General features: G+C 34.0%; 2 protein-coding genes across 3 annotated transcripts; both read left to right on the forward strand.

Moving 5' to 3' along the window:
* Positions 1 to 2,928: 2,928 nt before the first annotated feature.
* On the forward strand, positions 2,929 to 4,902 carry LOC111376898 (PHD finger protein ALFIN-LIKE 7-like). The gene is made up of 5 exons (XM_022999904.1): positions 2,929 to 3,363; positions 3,602 to 3,634; positions 4,035 to 4,263; positions 4,590 to 4,743; positions 4,831 to 4,902. Exons 1-5 carry the CDS (start codon positions 3,282 to 3,284, stop codon positions 4,900 to 4,902), a joined length of 570 nt encoding a protein of 189 aa, XP_022855672.1. The 5' UTR covers positions 2,929 to 3,281.
* Positions 4,903 to 10,929: 6,027 nt separating this feature from the next.
* On the forward strand, positions 10,930 to 19,905 carry LOC111381903 (protein STICHEL-like). Of its 2 annotated transcripts, none has more exons than XM_023005753.1 (6): positions 10,930 to 13,689; positions 13,993 to 14,212; positions 17,713 to 18,171; positions 18,586 to 19,261; positions 19,447 to 19,528; positions 19,631 to 19,905. In XM_023005753.1, the coding sequence occupies exons 1-6, from the start codon at positions 11,488 to 11,490 to the stop codon at positions 19,730 to 19,732; spliced, it is 3,741 nt and encodes a 1,246-aa protein (XP_022861521.1). In that variant the 5' UTR covers positions 10,930 to 11,487; the 3' UTR covers positions 19,733 to 19,905. The 2 variants fall into 2 exon arrangements, with proteins under 2 accessions (XP_022861521.1, XP_022861529.1); XM_023005761.1 differs by having other exon boundaries at positions 10,930 to 13,677.
* The last annotated feature ends 206 nt before the right edge of the window (positions 19,906 to 20,111 follow it).

The raw sequence follows: 20,111 nt of genomic DNA on the forward strand, positions 1-20,111 counted from the left end.
AGTAGATATGAGTAATTAGATAAAATTAGCATAATTCGCCCTATAATTTCTCCCTTCACACAGAATCTTCGATTGCCTCTCCTCGTAGCCTACATTATCAAGCAAATCACCTACCGCATTACGTTCTCTCCTAACATGAGAGAATGATACTTCCATTTGCCTTTTCCAATGCTGAGTTCTTCTTGTAGGTATTGAATTAACCATGGATCCTTAGAGTTCTTTTTTACCAACCTAATTGTGATGAGTCATCTTCGGCCCAAAGATGACACTAACCAAGTAATGATAGAGTCTAAGTGATAAGTATGTTTTACGCGTTTATCTGTGCTTTTAAAATTATAATAAATTATTTTTAATTGAGTAGATTTCTATCTAATTTAGTTTAGATATGATAATTGTAGGTAAAACTCCAAACTTGGATGCATTTGGAGCAAAAGGAAAGATTTTTAAGCTAATTTTGAGTTGATTCGGATAAATTGAAGGCTAATCAGACTGTGCGAGATTGATAATAATTATTAAGAGAACACTAAAAGGAAATTCACAAGTTTTTGGAGCAAAATTCAATATTTTTCGTAGATCTGTGTGGTCGAAAATTTGATAAAATTGTGAATCCCATCAAATTTGATTGAAAATGAGTTTGAGAAAAAAAAAATCTTTAAGAAACAGGGATCAAACATGGACTTAATTGAGGATTCCGAGATTTAAGAAATAGTTTGCCCAAGGTTAATTGAGGATTCCAAGATTTAGGCACTTCTCGGGTGCATAGACATGTAAATCCAACTATTACCAACCCCATTTGTGTCTCTACGAGTAACCCGTCCCGACGATGTTTAATCATATTATTACTTGGGAAAAATTAGTCGATCATTGTGTGACTAAGATTGGACTCCCTGGTTATGCTAGGATACTGATTGACAAATCGACTTTAATTGGGATTTAGGACATTGGTTGATAGGTCCACTTTAATTGAACACAACGATCCCCGCAGTCCTAATCCCATTTGGATTATGTCATGAATTATTATACAAAATGCACCTTAGCCTGTTATTACATTAAGTTAAATCTTTAAACTCATATTTTGTCTCTATTGATAACTTATGCATAGGAGGGCTGCGAGACCACATCTCTTAGCTTTTATTTCATATTCTCTCCTAAGGTTAGAAATTAGACATTCAGCTGACGAAATCACAATCTTTTGAACTTCTTTGATTTCCTGTCACTCTATATGTGTCTGAATTGTATTGTAACTTTTAGGATCTTTGAAAAATAAACAGTGTCCGAACCTGTAATGTTTGTGGAGGAAATGGTCGATTTATATGTTTGGGGATCAAGATTTGCACGTGCACAGAATTATTGTGTCGAGAGGCTGAGTTTCTGGGAACCGATGAATATTTAAACGGGTACCGTTATTTACATCCATAATTTTTATATGCATCTCACTCTATATATTTCGCTATTAAATTTTTTAAAAAATTACTATTTTCTTTCACATCAAATTCCAATATTATCTTTGTTAAATTCATTAATTTAAATATTATAGATCCATAAAAAATTTATATATTTATCCCATTATAAATACATTCTTAATACAATTTCGAAAATCATTATATTCATCCAATCACTATCAACATTTAATTTGGTTCTTAATTTTTGTTTTCTATATTGTCACGTCGGTGCTTTAATATTTAGGGTCTGTTTGATTACAAGAATGAAATTTGGGTGAAAAGAAAACGAATTTTAGGAAATTGAATTATCTATAACTTATTTTACTGGAAATTATCAATTAAATATGTTTGATAAGTATAATTTTTCACCTAGAAAATATTGAAATTTTAAATCTTTTATATTCGTTTTGCTTTATTTTTCATGAAAATTGTCAATTAAAGGGATAAAATTTGTTATAATTGTGGATGAAATTTGTTTCCATTGCTGAAAATAAAAAGAAAAAGGAAAGTTGGAAAACTCAATTCTCACCAAAACCATAGGAATTGGTTTTCCACAAAACCAAAGAAAATCAATCACGTGAGGGGGAAGGAAACAAGTTGCCGAAATTTTTTTTACAATCAAACATTGAAAAATGTGGAAAATTGAAAATTTCAATGGAAAAATGGAAATCAAACAGGGCCTTAGTTATAAAGGTTAGCATATTCCTTTTTTTTTTTTTTTAATTTATAGGATTTTCTCAAAAGTATACTGTTCACGCAACCAAATAATCCCTCCTTGAATCATATATTAATTAATTTCTTTTGCTTATAAACTCATAATTTTGGTTGTTAGTATTTTCGTTGATAATTTTAAATTTGTTTCATTTTATAATGTAAGAATATTTGGATAAGTATTGAAACTTATTTTGAAATTTTTCCTATATTTTCATCTGTCAAATCAATATTTAAAAAAAAACATAAAAAATAAGATTTCATTTTCATATCATGAAAAATTATAACTCTAATAATGTCTTGATTTTTTTAATTTTTTTTTATGTTTTATTTCTATTGAAGAAGATATTTTATGATTAGAGTTTTATGATTTTAGTTAAAGATGATGTTTTATGATTATTAGAATTTTATTTAAACAGAAACTTTAAAAGAATTTATGAAAAATAAATATTAGTGGATGAATTTAGAACAATATATTTTTATTCAATTTTATATATGTCTATTTAGGTAAATTTAAATAGATCAAAAATATAATACAATGATCTTTTTAAGAGTGAATGTATATATAAAGACTGTGGATATAAATAATTGTACCTATTAAAACATGTAAATTGAGTCCTTGTGCAACATAAATGGTTAATTTGTGGATTATAAACTTTCACATTACTTAATTTGGAGATGGTTTGACGGTTTTGTCCTCGAATTAGATGATCGCATATGCTTTTGAAGTCTAAATTGACCGTTTTCATCACAGGGGACCTAGATGCATATACTTAAATAATTTGGGGGACCCAAAATTTAATTTTGAAGATTGAGGACCATAATTGAAAATTTCTCAAAAACTAACATTCATCTCTTTCCCTCTTTATTTGTGGAACAAACACGAATCTCACTCTCATATGCGTAGACCCATCAAGAATCAACTATAACGACTGAGTGAAAAGGTGCTAAGAACATTTTCAATCTTTGTTCTCTCTGTGCATATTCTATCACCACCTCCACATCTCTTTATACTGTAATGTCATCTGATTGTCACTTACTATGAATACTGTAGTTCTTGAATAGATCGTTTATTTTGTCAATTGGGTTCAATTCTGCGAAACAGAACGTTTCAATTTTGTGGGGGTAATGGCGGGAAATGTAACCGTTGAGGACGTCTTCACTATTTTCAAAGGCCGTCGAGCTGGCCTTATCAAAGCTTTCACCACCGGTATGGTATCTCTCTTTTTCGATTACTGTTTCATTTTATTGCGTTCTGTATTTTTAAGCATGATGATTCTATTTTTTTTTTTTTTTTACTTTTTGTACAAATATATTGCTCCCGTATATGTGTTTTATGGATGTATACAGATTTGCTTACCCCTCTACGAGCAAGAACGTGAATTCTTTATATTTATATCTGGTTCTTGAATTTATTATAATCTCAAATTCTTTTGGGGTCATTGCAGATGCTGAGAAATTTTACGAGCAGTGCAATCCTGGTGAGTTTATGTTTCATATTTTTATTTCTTGAACTTGGGACCCTTTTTTCTTTGCTTATTAACTTTGTGTCTTATGCTTGTTGTATTTGTATTTATAGTTCTTTTTCCTTCTAGTGTCTTTTGTTAAGTTTCTGTAGATATCGATACGATACTGATAGTACTATTAACTGGTAATTACGGGGAGTTATGAAACTGTTTCATAACACGTTTTAACACCAAAGTATATAACAATTTGGTTTTGCTATGGATAAGATTCAAAGTGGCCTTTTTTTTTCAGTTGTTCATGTTCTGTTGAATTCAGGATTGCTCGTTCTTACTTTTCAGTTTTCACCCATTCTGATGATTTAAGTTCAAATATATGTAGTCCATGGTTGTCTCTGACTGCGTTGATGTTTTACAGGAAAGGAGAAACTCTGTCTCTTTGGATATCCAAATGAAACATGGGAAGTAAAGCCTCCTGATGAGACGTTGCCTCCTGCAGTTCCCGAGCCGATTATTGGTATTAACTTTGCCAGAGATAAGATGCAAGAAAAGGAGTGGTTTTCAAAAGTTGCAATTCTCAGTGATGGATGGCTACTGTCTCTTGCATTCTGCTATGCTTCTGCCTTTAAATTTGGTAAGAGTGAAAGGTAATATATCTTTTACATTGCTGTCTTTCCAGTGAACTGACTTTTCTGATCCTCTGATCTTCCACAGATTGGTTCTTGATGTTCATCACATCGAATCTAAATCCTTGTATTGAGATCGAAAACCAAATTATAATCCAAAATTATGTACCATTAGCTCCAAACGCATTTCAAGTAATTGCAGCCTGTGTGGATTAATATACTTCGAGCATTCCAGTAGATGATGGCGTATTTTTGTGTGTTCGCTTTGCTAGTAACATTAGATGTCTATATATATCATGGATTTAAACTATTTTTCTTCCAACTTTAGTCGAAATTTGTTTTATCAGGAATAAGCTATTCCAGATGATTAATGATCTTCCAACGATGGCTGAAGTTGTAACTGAAGCTGGGAAGCCAGCAAAAGACATGACAGCTTCTGCTTCTGCTTCTGCTTCTGCTGCTGCTCCTGATAACAGCAAGAACAGATCCAGAGGGAAAACGGTATGTACATTTCTTATAATGGTTCAGTCTTCTGTTTTCTCATTTACTTGCTTTATGAAGCTTATCTATTTTTGCTTCTCTTTGCAGTCCCTGCAGTTGAAACCCCCTGAAAAGGCGCTTAACATGTTTACAAGTTACCAAAGAAGAGGTGAAGATTAGAGAGGAAGAAAACGATTAACAAAGAGCAACACTGTGGTGCTTATGGAGACATTTATGAAAACGATGGATTCTCGATTTTCTTTCATGAATGCAAGAGATATTTCTAATCCCTGAAGTTTACTTCAGATGGAATCAAATTTTGTGAATTACTTTGCACTACTGTCACTCAATATGTGTCTAAATTGTATTGTATTCTACGGATATTTGAGGATATAAACAGTGTATGAATCTGGAAAAAAAGCTATACGTATCAATATCATAAGTAAGAAAAACTGTATCTCAACTATTCGTTAAGTCTTGGAAATGCATATAATATAAAGCCCATTTTGGCATACAGTAAACATACCAAGAATATTTATTTGTAATCTTAATGCAAAAATTCATGGAATGTTGTTCATCATAGGGAAGTGGAGTAGCATCATAAGAGTAGTTTGGGTCGTATGAGAAATATTCTAGAAGTGCCCTTAGACAGGGGCGGACCCAGACCTTTAGTATTTTGGGGTCAAAATTTTAAAAATAATTTTTTTAATAAATGACATAATATCAATGAAAATAAGTTTATATGTATTTTGACATTTTGAAAATGTCGTATAATTACATCATTATTAATATTATTAAATAAATTTTGCTATTTGTATGCTTTTGTTTATCATTTCATTAGCAAATGCTAAGTTAACATTCAGTAAATTAAATGGAATATAGAAATTAAATTAATTAAAATAAAATTCAAGTTTAATTCAGAAAGTAAATGAAATTCAAATTTAAAGCAAATATAATTCGAAAGTAATACAAATTGCATTTAATCCATAACGACCCTCAAAAATTTACATCATAGTTTATGTAAGACTTCCGAATGAAACGATATAAATTATATTGAAAAATTTATCGTGCAAAAATAATAATTAATTGAATTTTTTAAAAGAAAAACGAGTTAGACGTCTTTTTTGAGGCGTACGTTTGATACATATTTAACTATTTTTAATATCCATTTAGACCATTCGATATGAAAACGATGTAGTTTTCGAAACTGATAAGTGTAATTTCTACACTTATTTGGGATCTTAAATGATAATATTTTGTTATTCTTTGAATGGATTAGTACCTGATTTGTTATTTATTACTTTTATTAGGAAAAATTCTTGTTTCAAAAAAGAATTGAAAAAAAGAACGGAAAATGACTAAATGAAGCAAATCCAAAGCATGGGGACCAAAGTGTAAATATTTAATGGTTGATTTGGACCACAAAAGATACTTTGAAGATTTATAGGAGTCAATTGAATGCGAATTGGAGTAAAAAAGGAAGGGGATATGATTAGAATATTACCATAAATCGATTTCAAATCATATAAGATATCTTCAAGATTTTTGGTCAACTTGAACCCATTTTTTGGATGGAGAACGTTTGAATTAGAAAAATTTCATTTCTAGAAGAATTGTAACTCTTTTAACTAGCTTTCCAATGCATTTTGAATCATCTAAATCGGATACTAAAAGAGAAAGTTATGATCAAAATACTGAAGGCTATGCAGAGAAAAAATTACGTGCGCGCGAGGCAACTTTCCTTATTTGATTCAAACTCTTTTGGAAGACAATTTGGACGTGAATTTTAATCTAATTTCATCATATAAATACAAGATATGGGCAGCAATGAAAGGGTCTCTCTCTTGCCTCTTCGTGCACAAAATTTCATCAAATTCATCAAGAATAAGGGGCCAATTGCTAAATTTTGGGAGAGAAGATTAAGCCATAACAAGGAATTGAAGTTCAATTACATCAAGTTTTGAAGAATTCAACTTTGGACATGAAGATCAACACTTTTGTAGTCTTTCATGATCCGAGTGATATTTTTCTATTATTCCTCTTGTAATTTATATATTAATATGCTAAGCTAGTTTTTCATGGTATTAGATGAATGATGAATCCTATCATTTGTTTATTTTAATTCAAGACAATTAATTTAGTATTTCATGATTTTTTCTTGATTGGTTTTGCATTCCCATTGAACTATTTAATTGCTTGACCACCAATTAGATAGTAAGTTGCTTGTTGCAGTGTAAAAATATTCACAATAAATCTAGAATGCGATAAAATCAACACATGGACAATATATGTTAGGAATAAATCAATGACATGTGCAATCATGTGTGATAAATCCTGTGAATCAATGCATGTTTTTCATATGAATTTGGATTAGGAATAGGATCGGGTCGTGTTAAACATAGGTTTAATATATTTTTGGAAAGAATATTGAATAAAAGTGGATTATCGATTGTCTTGAATGCATGAATTTACTAGATTATAAATTAAGAGTTGAATTAAATGGCAATAGGGGGATTCATGATTCCAATACGAATATTCACATATTAGATAAATATTTTATTTGCTTTCTTAGTTTAAGATTAGTATAGAAAACATACAAATCCCATTTTTATTTTATTTTATATTACTTCGAATTTAGTAAAAATACTTAATTAAATATTAGACCTTATTTCTCGTGGGAACAATACTCTTAACTCAAAAATTTTATTACTTATACAACAATCCCGTACGCAAACTTTTACATGGTATAGATGATTTGTAAATTCAGATAGGACACGATCGCAAACGAATTTTTAAAGTTAGGATATTATCGAAATTCTCAAAATACTAGTTTCAAACGCCGTACTTTAACATGTCATAACTTTCGCTATAGTTGACCATTTCGCATACCATTAATGAGTGAAAAACTAGGCCATGAGCATTTCGAAATGATATTAAGAATGTAATATTTTGACTTTATTTGGCATCCCGACGGGTGCATCAAAGTAGATTATAAAAAAATAAAAAATAAAAACAAAAATAAAAACGGAGGCAAAATTTTGTGGGGTCAAATGACCCCACATGACCTCATGTGGGTCCGCCCCTGTCCTTAGGAGCTGCCTATAGGGATGACCATGATAGTCGTGGTCATTGTGGTAACCTCTTTCAATTCTTGAATGGTTGAGTTTGGCCCATAAAAGCTCGCTCTGTTGTCCAGTTCTTGATAAGGCTGCTATAGGTAGGTTTGGATCTAACTCGTCCCATCGGCATTGAGCGTTACAGTATACACACTGTTGATTAGGTGGCTTGTATTTTATGTATATGAGGCTAGTTGACGGAGGGAACGGGAGGGCACGAGCCGGTATTGTATTGTAAAGGTAATTTTGGGATTAGGGTTTAAAGTTAATGGATTATTTTGTGCCATACAGTGGACATAGACACGTATTCGAACCACTTAAATTTCTATGTATTGATCTTATGTTTTTCTTTCTTTTTGGTTATATTGTTCACATTTGCTCAATACCTTGCCAAAGGAGATAAACAAAGCCTAATTAGCTTATGTTTGGCCCCCATTAAATTATAATTCATTCTTTCTCTTTTATTTTCAACCACATAATCTTCCACAAAATAATATTACACGTAAATTTAAAATTTTTCCTTCCTTCTCAATCGCACATTCTTAGAAAAATATTATTCCAAAAATTATAATTTCATATAATGGTGGCCAAACGGAGTCTTTAGTATGAAAGAGTTTTCATTTTCAAGGTTTTTCATTGAATATGCAAGTGCTAACTACCTTGTCTAAAAATTTAAATTTAATCTTCAACACACAATGTAAAGTGGATTCATTTTTTTTAGCCAAGATTAGACACGTGCACACTTTTCCGTAAATGGATGAAGGTGAGACTTAATCTTCAGTCTTTTATATCACTTTAAAACCATTTTGATCACTTTATTTAAAAGCTCACATGATTGGAATAAGACGAGAGAGACGTGGTCTTCTTCCAAAGCAAGAACTAAGCATATTGGGAAAGTGAAGAAGCTCCAAAAGAGTGTAGGCAGCATCACATATGTAAGAATATGTTTGTTGACTAGCAATGATTTTGACACAAGTCTGTTCTTTAATTATCGACACTGTCTTCATCCTCCAAACTCTTTCTTAACAATCTCAATCCAGCCTTAATTATTACACATAACATTACAAAGGAATGAGAGTCCATTTTATCCACCCGAAGTCGTTGTGGATTATGACATGTTTGTTTTTATCCACAATCGATATTCGCTTTAGTCTCCGTTCCTTTCATTTTGAGCTGGTGAGAATCAACGAGTTCAACATGCGAGACGCTTATCTTGTTTCTCGATGATCAATTGGTGTTTTGGTCGACTTTCTCGTAAAAATCGTGTATGATATGGCAAATTGAAAGTAACTCCGCCATGATTGTGATCATCTTCAATACTTTCCCCATGTCATGCCAAGGTTCGATCAATACAAATGAAAGCCAAGCCACAGCTACAACTACTGGCACTTCAAAAGGCGTGGTCCAATTCGTTATTTTCCTTGAGAGGCATCAACAAAAAATTAGAATGGAATGAGATCAATTGTACTAGAAATTATAATGGTCTAAATCTCTTTGATATATAACAACTAAAAACTACACATGAGGTAGAATTTGAGCACGTTCTATGTCTGCAAAGATTGCAAATTATCCATTTAACCATGACTAATTATTTTGCTTATGTATATCTTAATCACAAAAGACAAGTAACCGTTGGAGATGGGATCGAACAAGATGGGTAATTGCCCCCCGAGGCACAGCTCAATTGGTGGATCAATCAACATTGTCTTACTTCTAGCGACAGGGTGGAGAGTTCGATTCCTAGTGAGTACCTGCGGTCAAAAAATTTGGTATGAAGCAATCACTGTGGAGGAGGGTCTCTTGTGTGCAGAAGTGTACAGACAATGGGGGAACCTGTGATCCAGTTGAGGCATAACCCGCGATTTACCCCCTCCAAGGTTCTAGGGACATGAGTCTTGTGGGTCTAGGATTTAGTCTGGTATAAGTTGGGATACCTGGATATCAAAAAAAGAAAAAAAGAAAAAGATGGGTAATCGAATTAAGAAAGGATCGAGGTGGGTCTTACCACATACTATTGCAATATAAAATGGATTAGAGTTCCAAATTTAGCCCTGGTCCACTCACACGTAAGAAAAAAATACTAACGAATTTCTCCATAGAACGAAAGTGTTTCATTATTACACTATCAAACTTCGTACTCCAAATTAATCACTGTGGGCCCTCCTAATTATGCCTCAATTATGATGGCTATAACTTTGTACTTGGCTAGGATTTGAAATAATTGCATTATTATAAACTAGGAACGGCAACTTCATCCAAACTTTAAATAATAAAAAGTAGAAAAAAGTTGCTTATAATTTATAATGAGTTTGTTTACATTAATTTGATATTTTAATATACGTACTTGTAGTAGTGGATTCAAGGATTCAAGTAAGCACGAATGGACCTAAGTGAGCATAGACAACTATCATACGATTGCCCAATGTAAAGGAAAAAAATTTTGAATGAGCAGCATGGGCGATCGTAAAAAATCGTTAGGTATCGGCTCCATCCCTGAGTACTTGTTGCAGCGAATAATTGAAAATAATTATCTTCACTACATACTAGTCAAATCGAACACTAGAGAAAATTCTCTTTAATTGTTTTAAGTTTTTAGAAATAAAAAAAAAACCATAAAGAAAAAGTAGCGGTGGAAATAAGAAAAAATTGAAAATGACTTTCCAGAAAATAAGTCAATCATATCAAGCCCTCGTTTGATTTTCATTAATTTTTATTTCGTTACATTCAATTTTTCCCTTTTATTTTCAATCACACAATCTTTTATAAAATAATATTACATGTGAATCAAAAAAATTTCCTTCTTTTTCAATCAGTCATTTTTTAAAAAAAAATAAAATTATGGGAGTGTTTGAGCCCCATTATTTTAGTAATAATGCATTCTTGAATAGTATATTGATGGGAAATGTGTGGTTAAAAAATAAGAAAATTTTTTTGATTTACTTATAATATTATTTTATTGAAGAATGTGTAATTGAAATAATATCAAATCATTATTTAAGAATGCATTTTTTTGGAATAATATTACTCAAACATATTCTATTCCTTCCATTTTCATTTTTAAAAAATGGGGTCAAATGGGGGCAAAATACCAGCAACTCCACTCTTGTATGGGGATTTGCTGCAATAACAAAACGTGTAAGAAACTGTAAACAAGGAGACGAAATGAGAAGTAAATCTCAGACAAATGCCCACTCTTTATGAGAGAATCTTTCGACTCTCAAAACCATTCTTCCTTAGCCGGCTTTTCACTCTTCCATTTCACTTCATTTCTTCGATTTTAACCAAAAAAGAAGAATCTTTTCTGTCCCTTCTCACAATTTTCCTTTGCATAAAAATGGAAAGAATTTCCTTCATGATTCTTGAAAGAGGAACCCTATACTCACCACTGCTAGTTACAGTATAGTTTTACTAGCTCTAAATTCTTAATTTCAGCCAGCGTATTTAAGGCCATTGAAATAAGTTTGATGAAGGGAAAAAAAATATTTCAGATCTGCATTTAGTGGACTTACCATCTCTTGAACATCACCACTTTTCATTTTCCTCACACGAGTCTTGGCCACCGTGTGGGACTAAAATGCGTCGAATTTCTGTTTTGCTGCTGTGGTGGGTTCTGATAAATTGAGTTGATATAAGATTTTTTTGGTTAGAAATGCGCGGCCGAGGCGGGATGGTGGCTGGTGGCAGTGGTGGTGGTGCAATTGATCCTAGAAACCTGCATTTGAAGAAAGAGTTGACGCAAATTCGGAAGGCTGCCCGCGTGTTAAGGGACCCCGGGACCACTTCCTCATGGCGGTCCCCGCATAATTCAGCGAGATCCATTGCCAAGAACCATCATTTTCACCATCACAACAATGGCGGCCGCCACTCAATTGATGACAACGTCTTTCGTTCTTCCTCTCAACAATTGGTTCAACTCCCGTTGCAAGTTGAAAAAGGTAATAATTATAGTAATAGTAGTAATGCTAACAATAATGCCAATGTAAACGTGGTAAAAAAAGATAGAAAGGTATTTCTGTATAATTGGAGGAGTCAAAAATCCGAAAGCGAAAGTAGGCAGATTGGTGAGGATGATGTTGAAAACGCTAAGGATGACGGGTCATCTTCGACTACGGAGGAGAGTGCGGACGTTGATAGCTCGAGTGATGCGCGAAATGGTGGTGCAAATGATTCCAAGAGTGATACTTGTTTGAGTGACAGGTACGCTTCTGGGATTTTTAAGTGCAAAGATACCATTTTTAGGCCTTCTACTAGGCGCAAAAATAAGAAGTCGAAGAGGAGTGATTATTATAGTGCCAGTTTGAGGCATCATAATGTAAACTTGAAGAAACAAAATATATCGAGTAGAGACGCAAAATATGTAGTGGAAGGTATCGCTGATTTGGGTTTAGGAAGGGATGATTTGGTAAGTTTGATGGATCAGTCTGATGATACTGAGGACTTTCCTAATTCTGATGATTTAAGGAGGGAGTCTGCCATTTTACCATTGCTTGCCAGGCTTCAGAATAAGGATTGTGTTCGTTCACCGTCGAAGCTGTTGAAGAGTAATAGAAAAGAAAATGATTCTATTTCATCCATTACTCCAGCATTGTCAACGAGTTCTTTTAAATTTGGTGATAGGAATCCGAGTACTATTGGGTCGTGGGATGCTACCACAGCATCTTTCAATAATGCAGAAGATGAGGTGGAAGACCACTTGGATTTGTCAGGGATACTTGGCTGCGGGATTCCTTGTTATTGGTCAAAAACGTCAATGCTGAAGTTTAGAGGGAATGGCAGTGGTTCGCCATCTCTTTCTGATACTTTAAGGAGGAAAGGAAGCAGCATTTTCTGCGGAAGTCAATCCTTATCCCAAAGAAGACATCATCGGTCATCTTTGGTGTCCAACAAGAGGAGACAGAGTTCAAGGCCCGCTGCTAAAGGTGTCCTTCCTTTGCTTAGCGCTGACAGCCAAGAGGGATCGTCTATGGGAAGTGAGAAAAGTGATAATGAGCTTACCACAACTTTTGGAGAGCTTGATTTGGAGGCTATGAGTCGGTTGGATGGAAGGAGGTGGTCTACAATCTGTAGGAGTCAAGAAGGTTTAGCACGAGTCTGTCTGAATGGGGAAATCATCGAGGAAAATTCTCCGGAAAATATCAAAAGTCTTAGCTGGAAATATAGGCCAATGTTTTTCAACGAATTGTTTGGGCAGAAAATGGTTGTTCAGTCACTCAAGAGTACGATTTCAAAGGGGAGGATTGCCCCAGTTTATCTTTTCCACGGTCCCCGTGGGACTGGAAAAACATCAACTGCAAGAATTTTTGCTGCTGCTTTGAATTGCCTTGCCACTGAAGAGACTAAGCCCTGTGGTTTCTGCAGGAAGTGTGCTGATTTCTTATCTGGCAAGAGCAAGAATCACCAAGAAGTTGACGTTTCCAATAAAAATGGAATTGATAGAGTCAAAAATATTTTCAGAAATCTAGCTGGGGTTTCCTCATCGACCGTTGCGCAGTATAAGGTTTTTGTCATTGACGAGTGTCACTTATTGCCCTCGAAGACATGGCTGGCATTTCTTCGATTTCTTGAGAAACCACTGCCACATGTCATGTTCATATTAGTTACAACTGATTGTAACAATATTCCCCGTACTATATTGTCCAGGTGTCATATGCACCTCTTCAACAAAATTAGCAACAGCGACATTATTATCCGATTGAGGAAGATCGCCGCTGACGAGAACTTAGATGTTGAAGCAAATGCATTAGATTTGATTGCTTCGAATGCAGATGGTTCGCTGCGAGATGCAGAAACATTGTTAGACCAGTTAAGTTTGTTGGGAAAAAGAGTCACGACTTCCTTGGTAAATGAACTTGTGAGTTTAAATTACCTTTCTTCCTTATGTCATTGTGTTTGAATCTACTACTTTACTTTGTCACTAACATTGCTTTACTGTAAGCCACTATAAAATCTTATGTGGTTTTTTAATAGTAACATGTTTAATGAAAACTGTCATGTTGCAAAAATGTTAGCTGATAAGTTTTAATTATTGTTTGCATTTCATTCTTCTTTTTTCTGACTGACCTGTGAGACTGCGCATATCAGGAAAGTTTTGTTTCTATTCATTTGCTTTACCAAAAATCTGATTTATTGAAAGAACATTCTTTCTTCCATGTAGATTGGGGTTGTTTCTGATGAGAAACTACTGGTCCTACTGGAGTTAGCCATGTCATCAAACACCACAGAGATGGTGATAAAAGCCAGAGAATTGATGGATTCAGGGGTTGATCCAATAGCTCTAATGTCTCAGCTGGCGGCCATTATTGTAGATATTATTGCGGGAACTTACCCAAACATTGATGCCAAGCTCAATAGTTCATTCTTTGGTGGAAGAAGTTGTAAGTGCCACTCTGCTCTTATTTCCAGTAAGTTGCATTTTGAGTTTTATGATGGTAAATAGATCTGCAAAATTCAAGTTTCCCTAGGTGTTCATCCAGCCAAATCAGCACTGTGGACACTGGTGAAATTTTGGTGTATTAAAGTACTACCAAGTATAAAGTTGAATGAAAACTTCAAAGCTAATCAGGTGCTTTGTTAATTTTTTGCAAATGAAAAAAGACAGTTCTGTATACTATAACACCCCAAAACCTATATCCTGAAGGTTATTCAGATAATCACTTTAGCCATTATAAAAGTTGATTGACACATTATAATACAAAAAATTTTGAAGAACTTTGCAGAATAAAAATAAGTTATTTTATTGTCTCATAAAAACATCAATTAATATAATCCACTACTGTAATATAAATCCAACACTTATTTTTAAAAATTCAACTTCGATTTTGAACATTAAAAAAATAAAATTCTAATTTGAAAAATAGTTTTTTAACTAAATACTAAATATTGAAAGAATATCTTAAATTCTTGATCCAACGACATGGACTCTCTCAGCAGTTTCAACCTCCAACTCCGACTCATGAGCATCTGTAAAAATATTTTAAATATGGAATGAGCAGACGAATACACTCAATATAGATTTCATGCTAGTATTTTTATAATTTAATAAAAAAGCAAGTAACGTACGCACATAACATAGTTTTCTAGTGGGATAGAAACCTGACCGTCTCATTCTTACTTAAGTCATATCCATTCTCAATCTCTATTGGGGTATTTAGCCCTATAGCTTGTTTTTGTGTAGATCTACATCATAATACTTTATGGTATTACCAACAAGATCCTTCTTTAATTTGGATCACATAATAACACATAAAAATACTTTACTTAAAACATTAAAAAGTGAAAACACAAAATCACTTGGCACATGTCGAAATCCATACCTTATTTGTTAAATTGCTTGTAAACTTGAGCTACTTAGAATTGAAAATTCTTGCGAACAAATCTCGAACGCGCTAGAAAACCTTTTCTTTTCCTTTCTTTTTGTTTCTTCTCTCTCTCCTTTTTTTTTTTCCCTCTTTCTAACTTTTCTCTGCCTCTTTCTCTCTTTTTTTCTTCCTGAATTTATGTGAATTGAAGTGCAACAACAAAAGGGTATTTATGAGTATGGTTTGATAAGGATAGTTAACTAATTAGAAAGACCTGTGTTTTTGGTAAACAATCGCCCGAGCCTATTCTAATAGGACTCCTAATTCAAATTTAGATTAATCTTTCAACAAACAAACTTATTATGGAATTCGAATTTAAAAAAGATTATAACTACATGATGATACTTCCAATGTGAATATATGCAAATTTCGAGTTTTATCTAAATACTTTTATATCAGATAATTCAAGAATAATTTAATAGATATTCAAAATAATATTAAAATTTCTGAAAAAGGGAAAGTTGCTAGGTTACCTCAAAATCTCAAAACTTGCATTTATGCCTCATAATATTTTGGACATATTTTTAGGGTATTACATATATTCTTTCTGTCTTTCTTCTTAGGGGTTTGAAGATATGATTAAATTTGGAAAAAATCTTATGTAAAGCACGAGTAGGATTCAATAATTCATATAGAAGTGACCATCTTAAAGTGCAGCTAAGATGAACCTTTTTTTGTCACTGCACATTATGATATGTTTAAAGTTTATCAACTTGCACATCCGTTGAACCTTTTGCGGTATATTTCATTTGAGGCCATTAATTTTTTTATTTTTTAACCTTATGGTATTGTAACTTATTCCAAAAATTATGACTTTTGTACGCTTCACTGAATCAAAAGCTCATCTTGGCCTTGTGTTTCTCCTCCTCATTGGCACCTAAAGGTTTTTGGCAATGACACAATTATTGCACCCTACATCTCTCCTGAGGCAATTCACAAGATCTAGATCATCACGTGCTCCAAATTGTCATGCCTACACCCTTTCCCTTAAAAATATTTGGACGAGTAATTTGAAGATTAACATAAAAATGATAAGTTGTCATGACTGAGTCATGTATATTTTAATGACGTAACAGCCAAAATTGGGCTGATATTTTGCATGACTGCACAATGATTAAATGAGGAAATAGTCCGTGCGATCTATAAAGTATGAAACTTATTATGACATGGATCTGATATATCCTGTAATCATCATACCATCAGGATTCTGCAACATTTGCAGGGAAATAGACGTTATAGTTATAGATAAGAACAGTTAAAATTCTTTAACCCGTTAACAAAATCACTCTGAATTTTTCCTGTAAGTCTGCTAAAGTGGGACTAGATTATCCCAGATCAAGTCTTTTCTGTTAATCCCTGAATCCCCATTAATGCGCTGATGTCAAAACGTTAGCAAGCATATTAGTGAAAAGTTAAATACGAAGCTCAAACTGTTCATCTGACTATGCAAGAAGTTGGTTGTTGGTAGGCTTCACTGTTTTTCGCTGCAAAATTCTAATCGTGTTGTTTGTTCCAGAGTAAGTTTCCGGACCAGAGGTAGGCCAAGGGAGTGTGTTAGATAATGGTAACACAATCTACTGCATCAATAGGGTGATAAATTGGTTTAGGGTGTCAAATCTATTCGAGATATTATGGTTTCTCTACTTGCCCAATTAATATATTTATCCTTCATTTTCATGCATTCAACTGGTTCACCAGAGATTAATGTGGTCTTCTGTTAAATTGATCTGCATGTTTGGAGACCACCTCGGGCATGTCATATTCATCATGTCTTACTTTGGTGTCGAAGAAAGACTGAAATATGGGTTAATAAAAATTGAGGAGGGGAGTCAAAGTCTCTTAGGTGTCAGTACCACAGATATAGCTGGAGTTCACAAGCAAACCCGTATTATTACCTACAAGGATCTTGGCAAAAATCTCTCCAGAAAGGGTGGTATTTAGCCACTACACAACCATTTGATCCTTCCATAACCATGACAGATTAGGAACAAAAGAGATACGAGAATTTTGTCACCTGTTGTGGATTTCGTCACCCCGAAAAATGTCTTGGTTAACATTAGTAAAAATTGCCTATACGTGCTTTTGTGCCATTAGAGTTTCTGTCTGCTTATACAATCCTAACATTTGGGGCTGACTGTATAATTCATTCTTCATCATTACATTCTGTTGGAGCTTAGTTGCTAGATGTACTGGCAACTTGTGTCTCCTTGTATAAGTAATCAAATATATGTGTAGTATGTCGCCTGTCAATCGGACAGAAAACAGTCTTCAGCAGGATATTCTATTGCATCCGGCTTTATTAAATGTAAAAATTTTCCTCTTCTGTCTCGGTATGATCTATTGCTATTTTGAGATTTGTGGAATAAATGCAGTCAATATCAATTCACACGATTAACATTTGTCTTCGAGTATTTTTATTGGTGAATTTTACACGGTCTCTCCTTCATTAAATACAGTAATGTTTTTTGTTAAGCATGATTCTAATGTTACTAGACATGCCTGGATCGATTTTTCAGTGTCTGAAAGAGAATTAGATAAATTGAAGCATGCGCTGATGCTTCTTTCTGAGGCAAAAATACATCTGAGAGTTTCAAGTGAGCAGTCGACGTGGTTCACGGCAACCCTTTTACAGTTAGGTTCAGTCCCTTCACCAGATCGAACTCAGTCAGGAAGTAGTCGAAGACAAAGCTTCAAGACAAATGGCCAGCATCACATTCATACGTTCAGAGAAGCTACTGCACAGAAACAGAGATCTGATGCTGCCAATTTCAATCCCAGTAGCAGCCAATCAATCGATTATGAAGCATTGACCATCAGACACAATGACTTCTTAAGTGGGAAAAGTAAATCAAGACACATGAACACTAACACGTTGATTGATATTTGGGCGCAATGCGTTGAGAAGTGCCATTCAAGAACTTTGAGGCATCTGCTTCATACATATGGAAAGCTCGTGTCAATATCTGAAGTTCAAGGTAAGCATGATTTATGGAAACTCCAGATACAATTCTGAAATTAGAACCATACTTCCTAGTTTTCTTTAGTTGTTCACGTCAATCCTTTTATTAGCTTTATCCTTCAGCCGCTCCTATCATAATCATGGGAATGGAATTAGGGAATGAGAATCAGACTTCGAATAGCATTTTGTATCTCTGCATAAACATGACTGGTGCTTGGAACTACCAACTCCTATCATATATTAGCATTTATTATTTATTATGGACGAATAATTGAATGACTGGGAGTCATGTTAATTAGCATACTTGTGATTTGATCTGACTCATGCCGTGTTATAATAACTTAATCACTTTGTGTATTTCACTGGGACAATAATAGCATCTTGTGTTCATTTATTTGGTATTCTTGAGGCTTACAGCTTTTGTGTGCAGGTTGTTTTGTTGTTTATATTGCATTTGCAGATAGTAATATTAAAACCAGAGCAGAAGGGTTTCTTAGCAGTATCACGAACTCATTTGAAATTGTTCTACGACGCAATGTGGAGGTTAAAATTATCCTGTTACCCGATTCCTTCAGACAGAAGCAGATGGATCCTATCATTTCAATGGAGAATGAGAACAAATCAATATGCTCGAGTGCAATAGAAGCCAATTTGAACCTTGATTCACGTCAGAAGCCACCAAAGGTATCAAGGGGAAGCTTTATTGAGTCCAAAGGACATCAAATGGAGCCCTCTGAGAGTGGAACTGGGAATGATCGGGTGCGGAGAATTGAATCCATTATCCGTGAGCAGAGACTGGAAGCTGCAAGGTTGCAGGCCATGGAGAAAGATGCTCATGCATCAACGAACCGTTTGAGACCCGAAAGGAATCAAGTCTTGCCCCAGGATGGCTCATTTCATCAAAATAACATGGATTCATTGACTTCCATAGACTTACCCTTGCAGCACTGGGAAGACGAGTTAAATCGTGAAATCAAAGCTTTAAAGATTAATGAAGGAACTGAATCTCAAATGGACGATGTTATTAAGAGGATCAGTCCTTACCCCATCTCTCCAAGCTTGTTGCATAATAGCAGATTTGCAACCAATTTCAGCAGAGATAACATGTGAGTAATCCAACTGGGTGTTTCGCTCCGAAGACAGAGTTAATACAAATTCTTCCTCTTGTTCTTAAACTAAAGTGTCAAATTTACTCGTCGCTTTGAATTTCTAGTAAATATAGCAGCAAAAGTTGAATGAAGGGAGTTTTTCTACACCCAAATTCCAATGCTTTTTTCGGCTTCTTTTGCAGGGGATATGAATCAGGATTGGTAGGTGGCGGTTGCAGTGGGCTTTTCTGTTGGAATAAAAGCAAAACTCACAGAAGGGAAAAGGTGGGCTATTCAAAAAAAATTTTTTAACAAGTTTGTATGCAGGAATCAGATTCATATTATCTATTATGGAAGCCTTTGACACTTCTTGCGTGTTATAAACAGGTTAAACGATATGCACCAACGCACAGGTGCAAAAGCAGACGATTTTCATGGTTTGGAGAGTGTGCAAAATCGAGAAGAACACATAGCAGATACAAAATATAATAGAGTAGGGTAAGATTTTGTGTTTCAACTGATTGTTTATGTTTTTACAGGCTTAACTTCGCTATTCGGGTAAAACGTAGAAGTTTTAAGGATCAATAAGAACATGGTTATGTAAAGTTACTTTGTCCTTGTTTGAACCTTAATTTTTGAAACTCCTTTTCATTTTTTCCTTTTTTACAACGACCATGTGGCTATTGTGCCTCTTCAGAGCACTCAACATTTGTCTACCGGATTTTACCCTAGCAAAGCCCATCGAAGATAGTGTTGTAAACCACTAAAGCAAGAAGTTTTGGTCTAAGAGGCACGGATATGTAATTCAAAGACGATACAATATAGGTATGTCGATAGGAGTTTTAAAAAAAAAATAAAAAAATGGATA

The sequence above is a fragment of the Olea europaea genome, chromosome 3 (assembly GCF_002742605.1).
Source record: "Olea europaea var. sylvestris chromosome 3, O_europaea_v1, whole genome shotgun sequence".
In the NCBI taxonomy this organism is placed as follows: domain Eukaryota; kingdom Viridiplantae; phylum Streptophyta; class Magnoliopsida; order Lamiales; family Oleaceae; genus Olea; species Olea europaea.

Bases quoted from the DNA above. Each gene is read 5' to 3' on its own strand.
- LOC111376898 (XM_022999904.1), top strand. From the start codon at position 3,282: ATGGCGGGAAATGTAACCGTTGAGGACGTCTTCACTATTTTCAAAGGC. The intron at 3,364-3,601 runs GTATGGTATCTC...GGGTCATTGCAG, and splicing joins TATCAAAGCTTTCACCACCG to ATGCTGAGAAATTTTACGAG. The intron at 4,744-4,830 runs GTATGTACATTT...TTCTCTTTGCAG, and splicing joins ACAGATCCAGAGGGAAAACG to TCCCTGCAGTTGAAACCCCC.
- LOC111381903 (XM_023005753.1), top strand. From the start codon at position 11,488: ATGCGCGGCCGAGGCGGGATGGTGGCTGGTGGCAGTGGTGGTGGTGCA. The intron at 14,213-17,712 runs GTAAGTGCCACT...TCGATTTTTCAG, and splicing joins ATTCTTTGGTGGAAGAAGTT to TGTCTGAAAGAGAATTAGAT. The intron at 19,529-19,630 runs GTGGGCTATTCA...TGTTATAAACAG, and splicing joins AAACTCACAGAAGGGAAAAG to GTTAAACGATATGCACCAAC.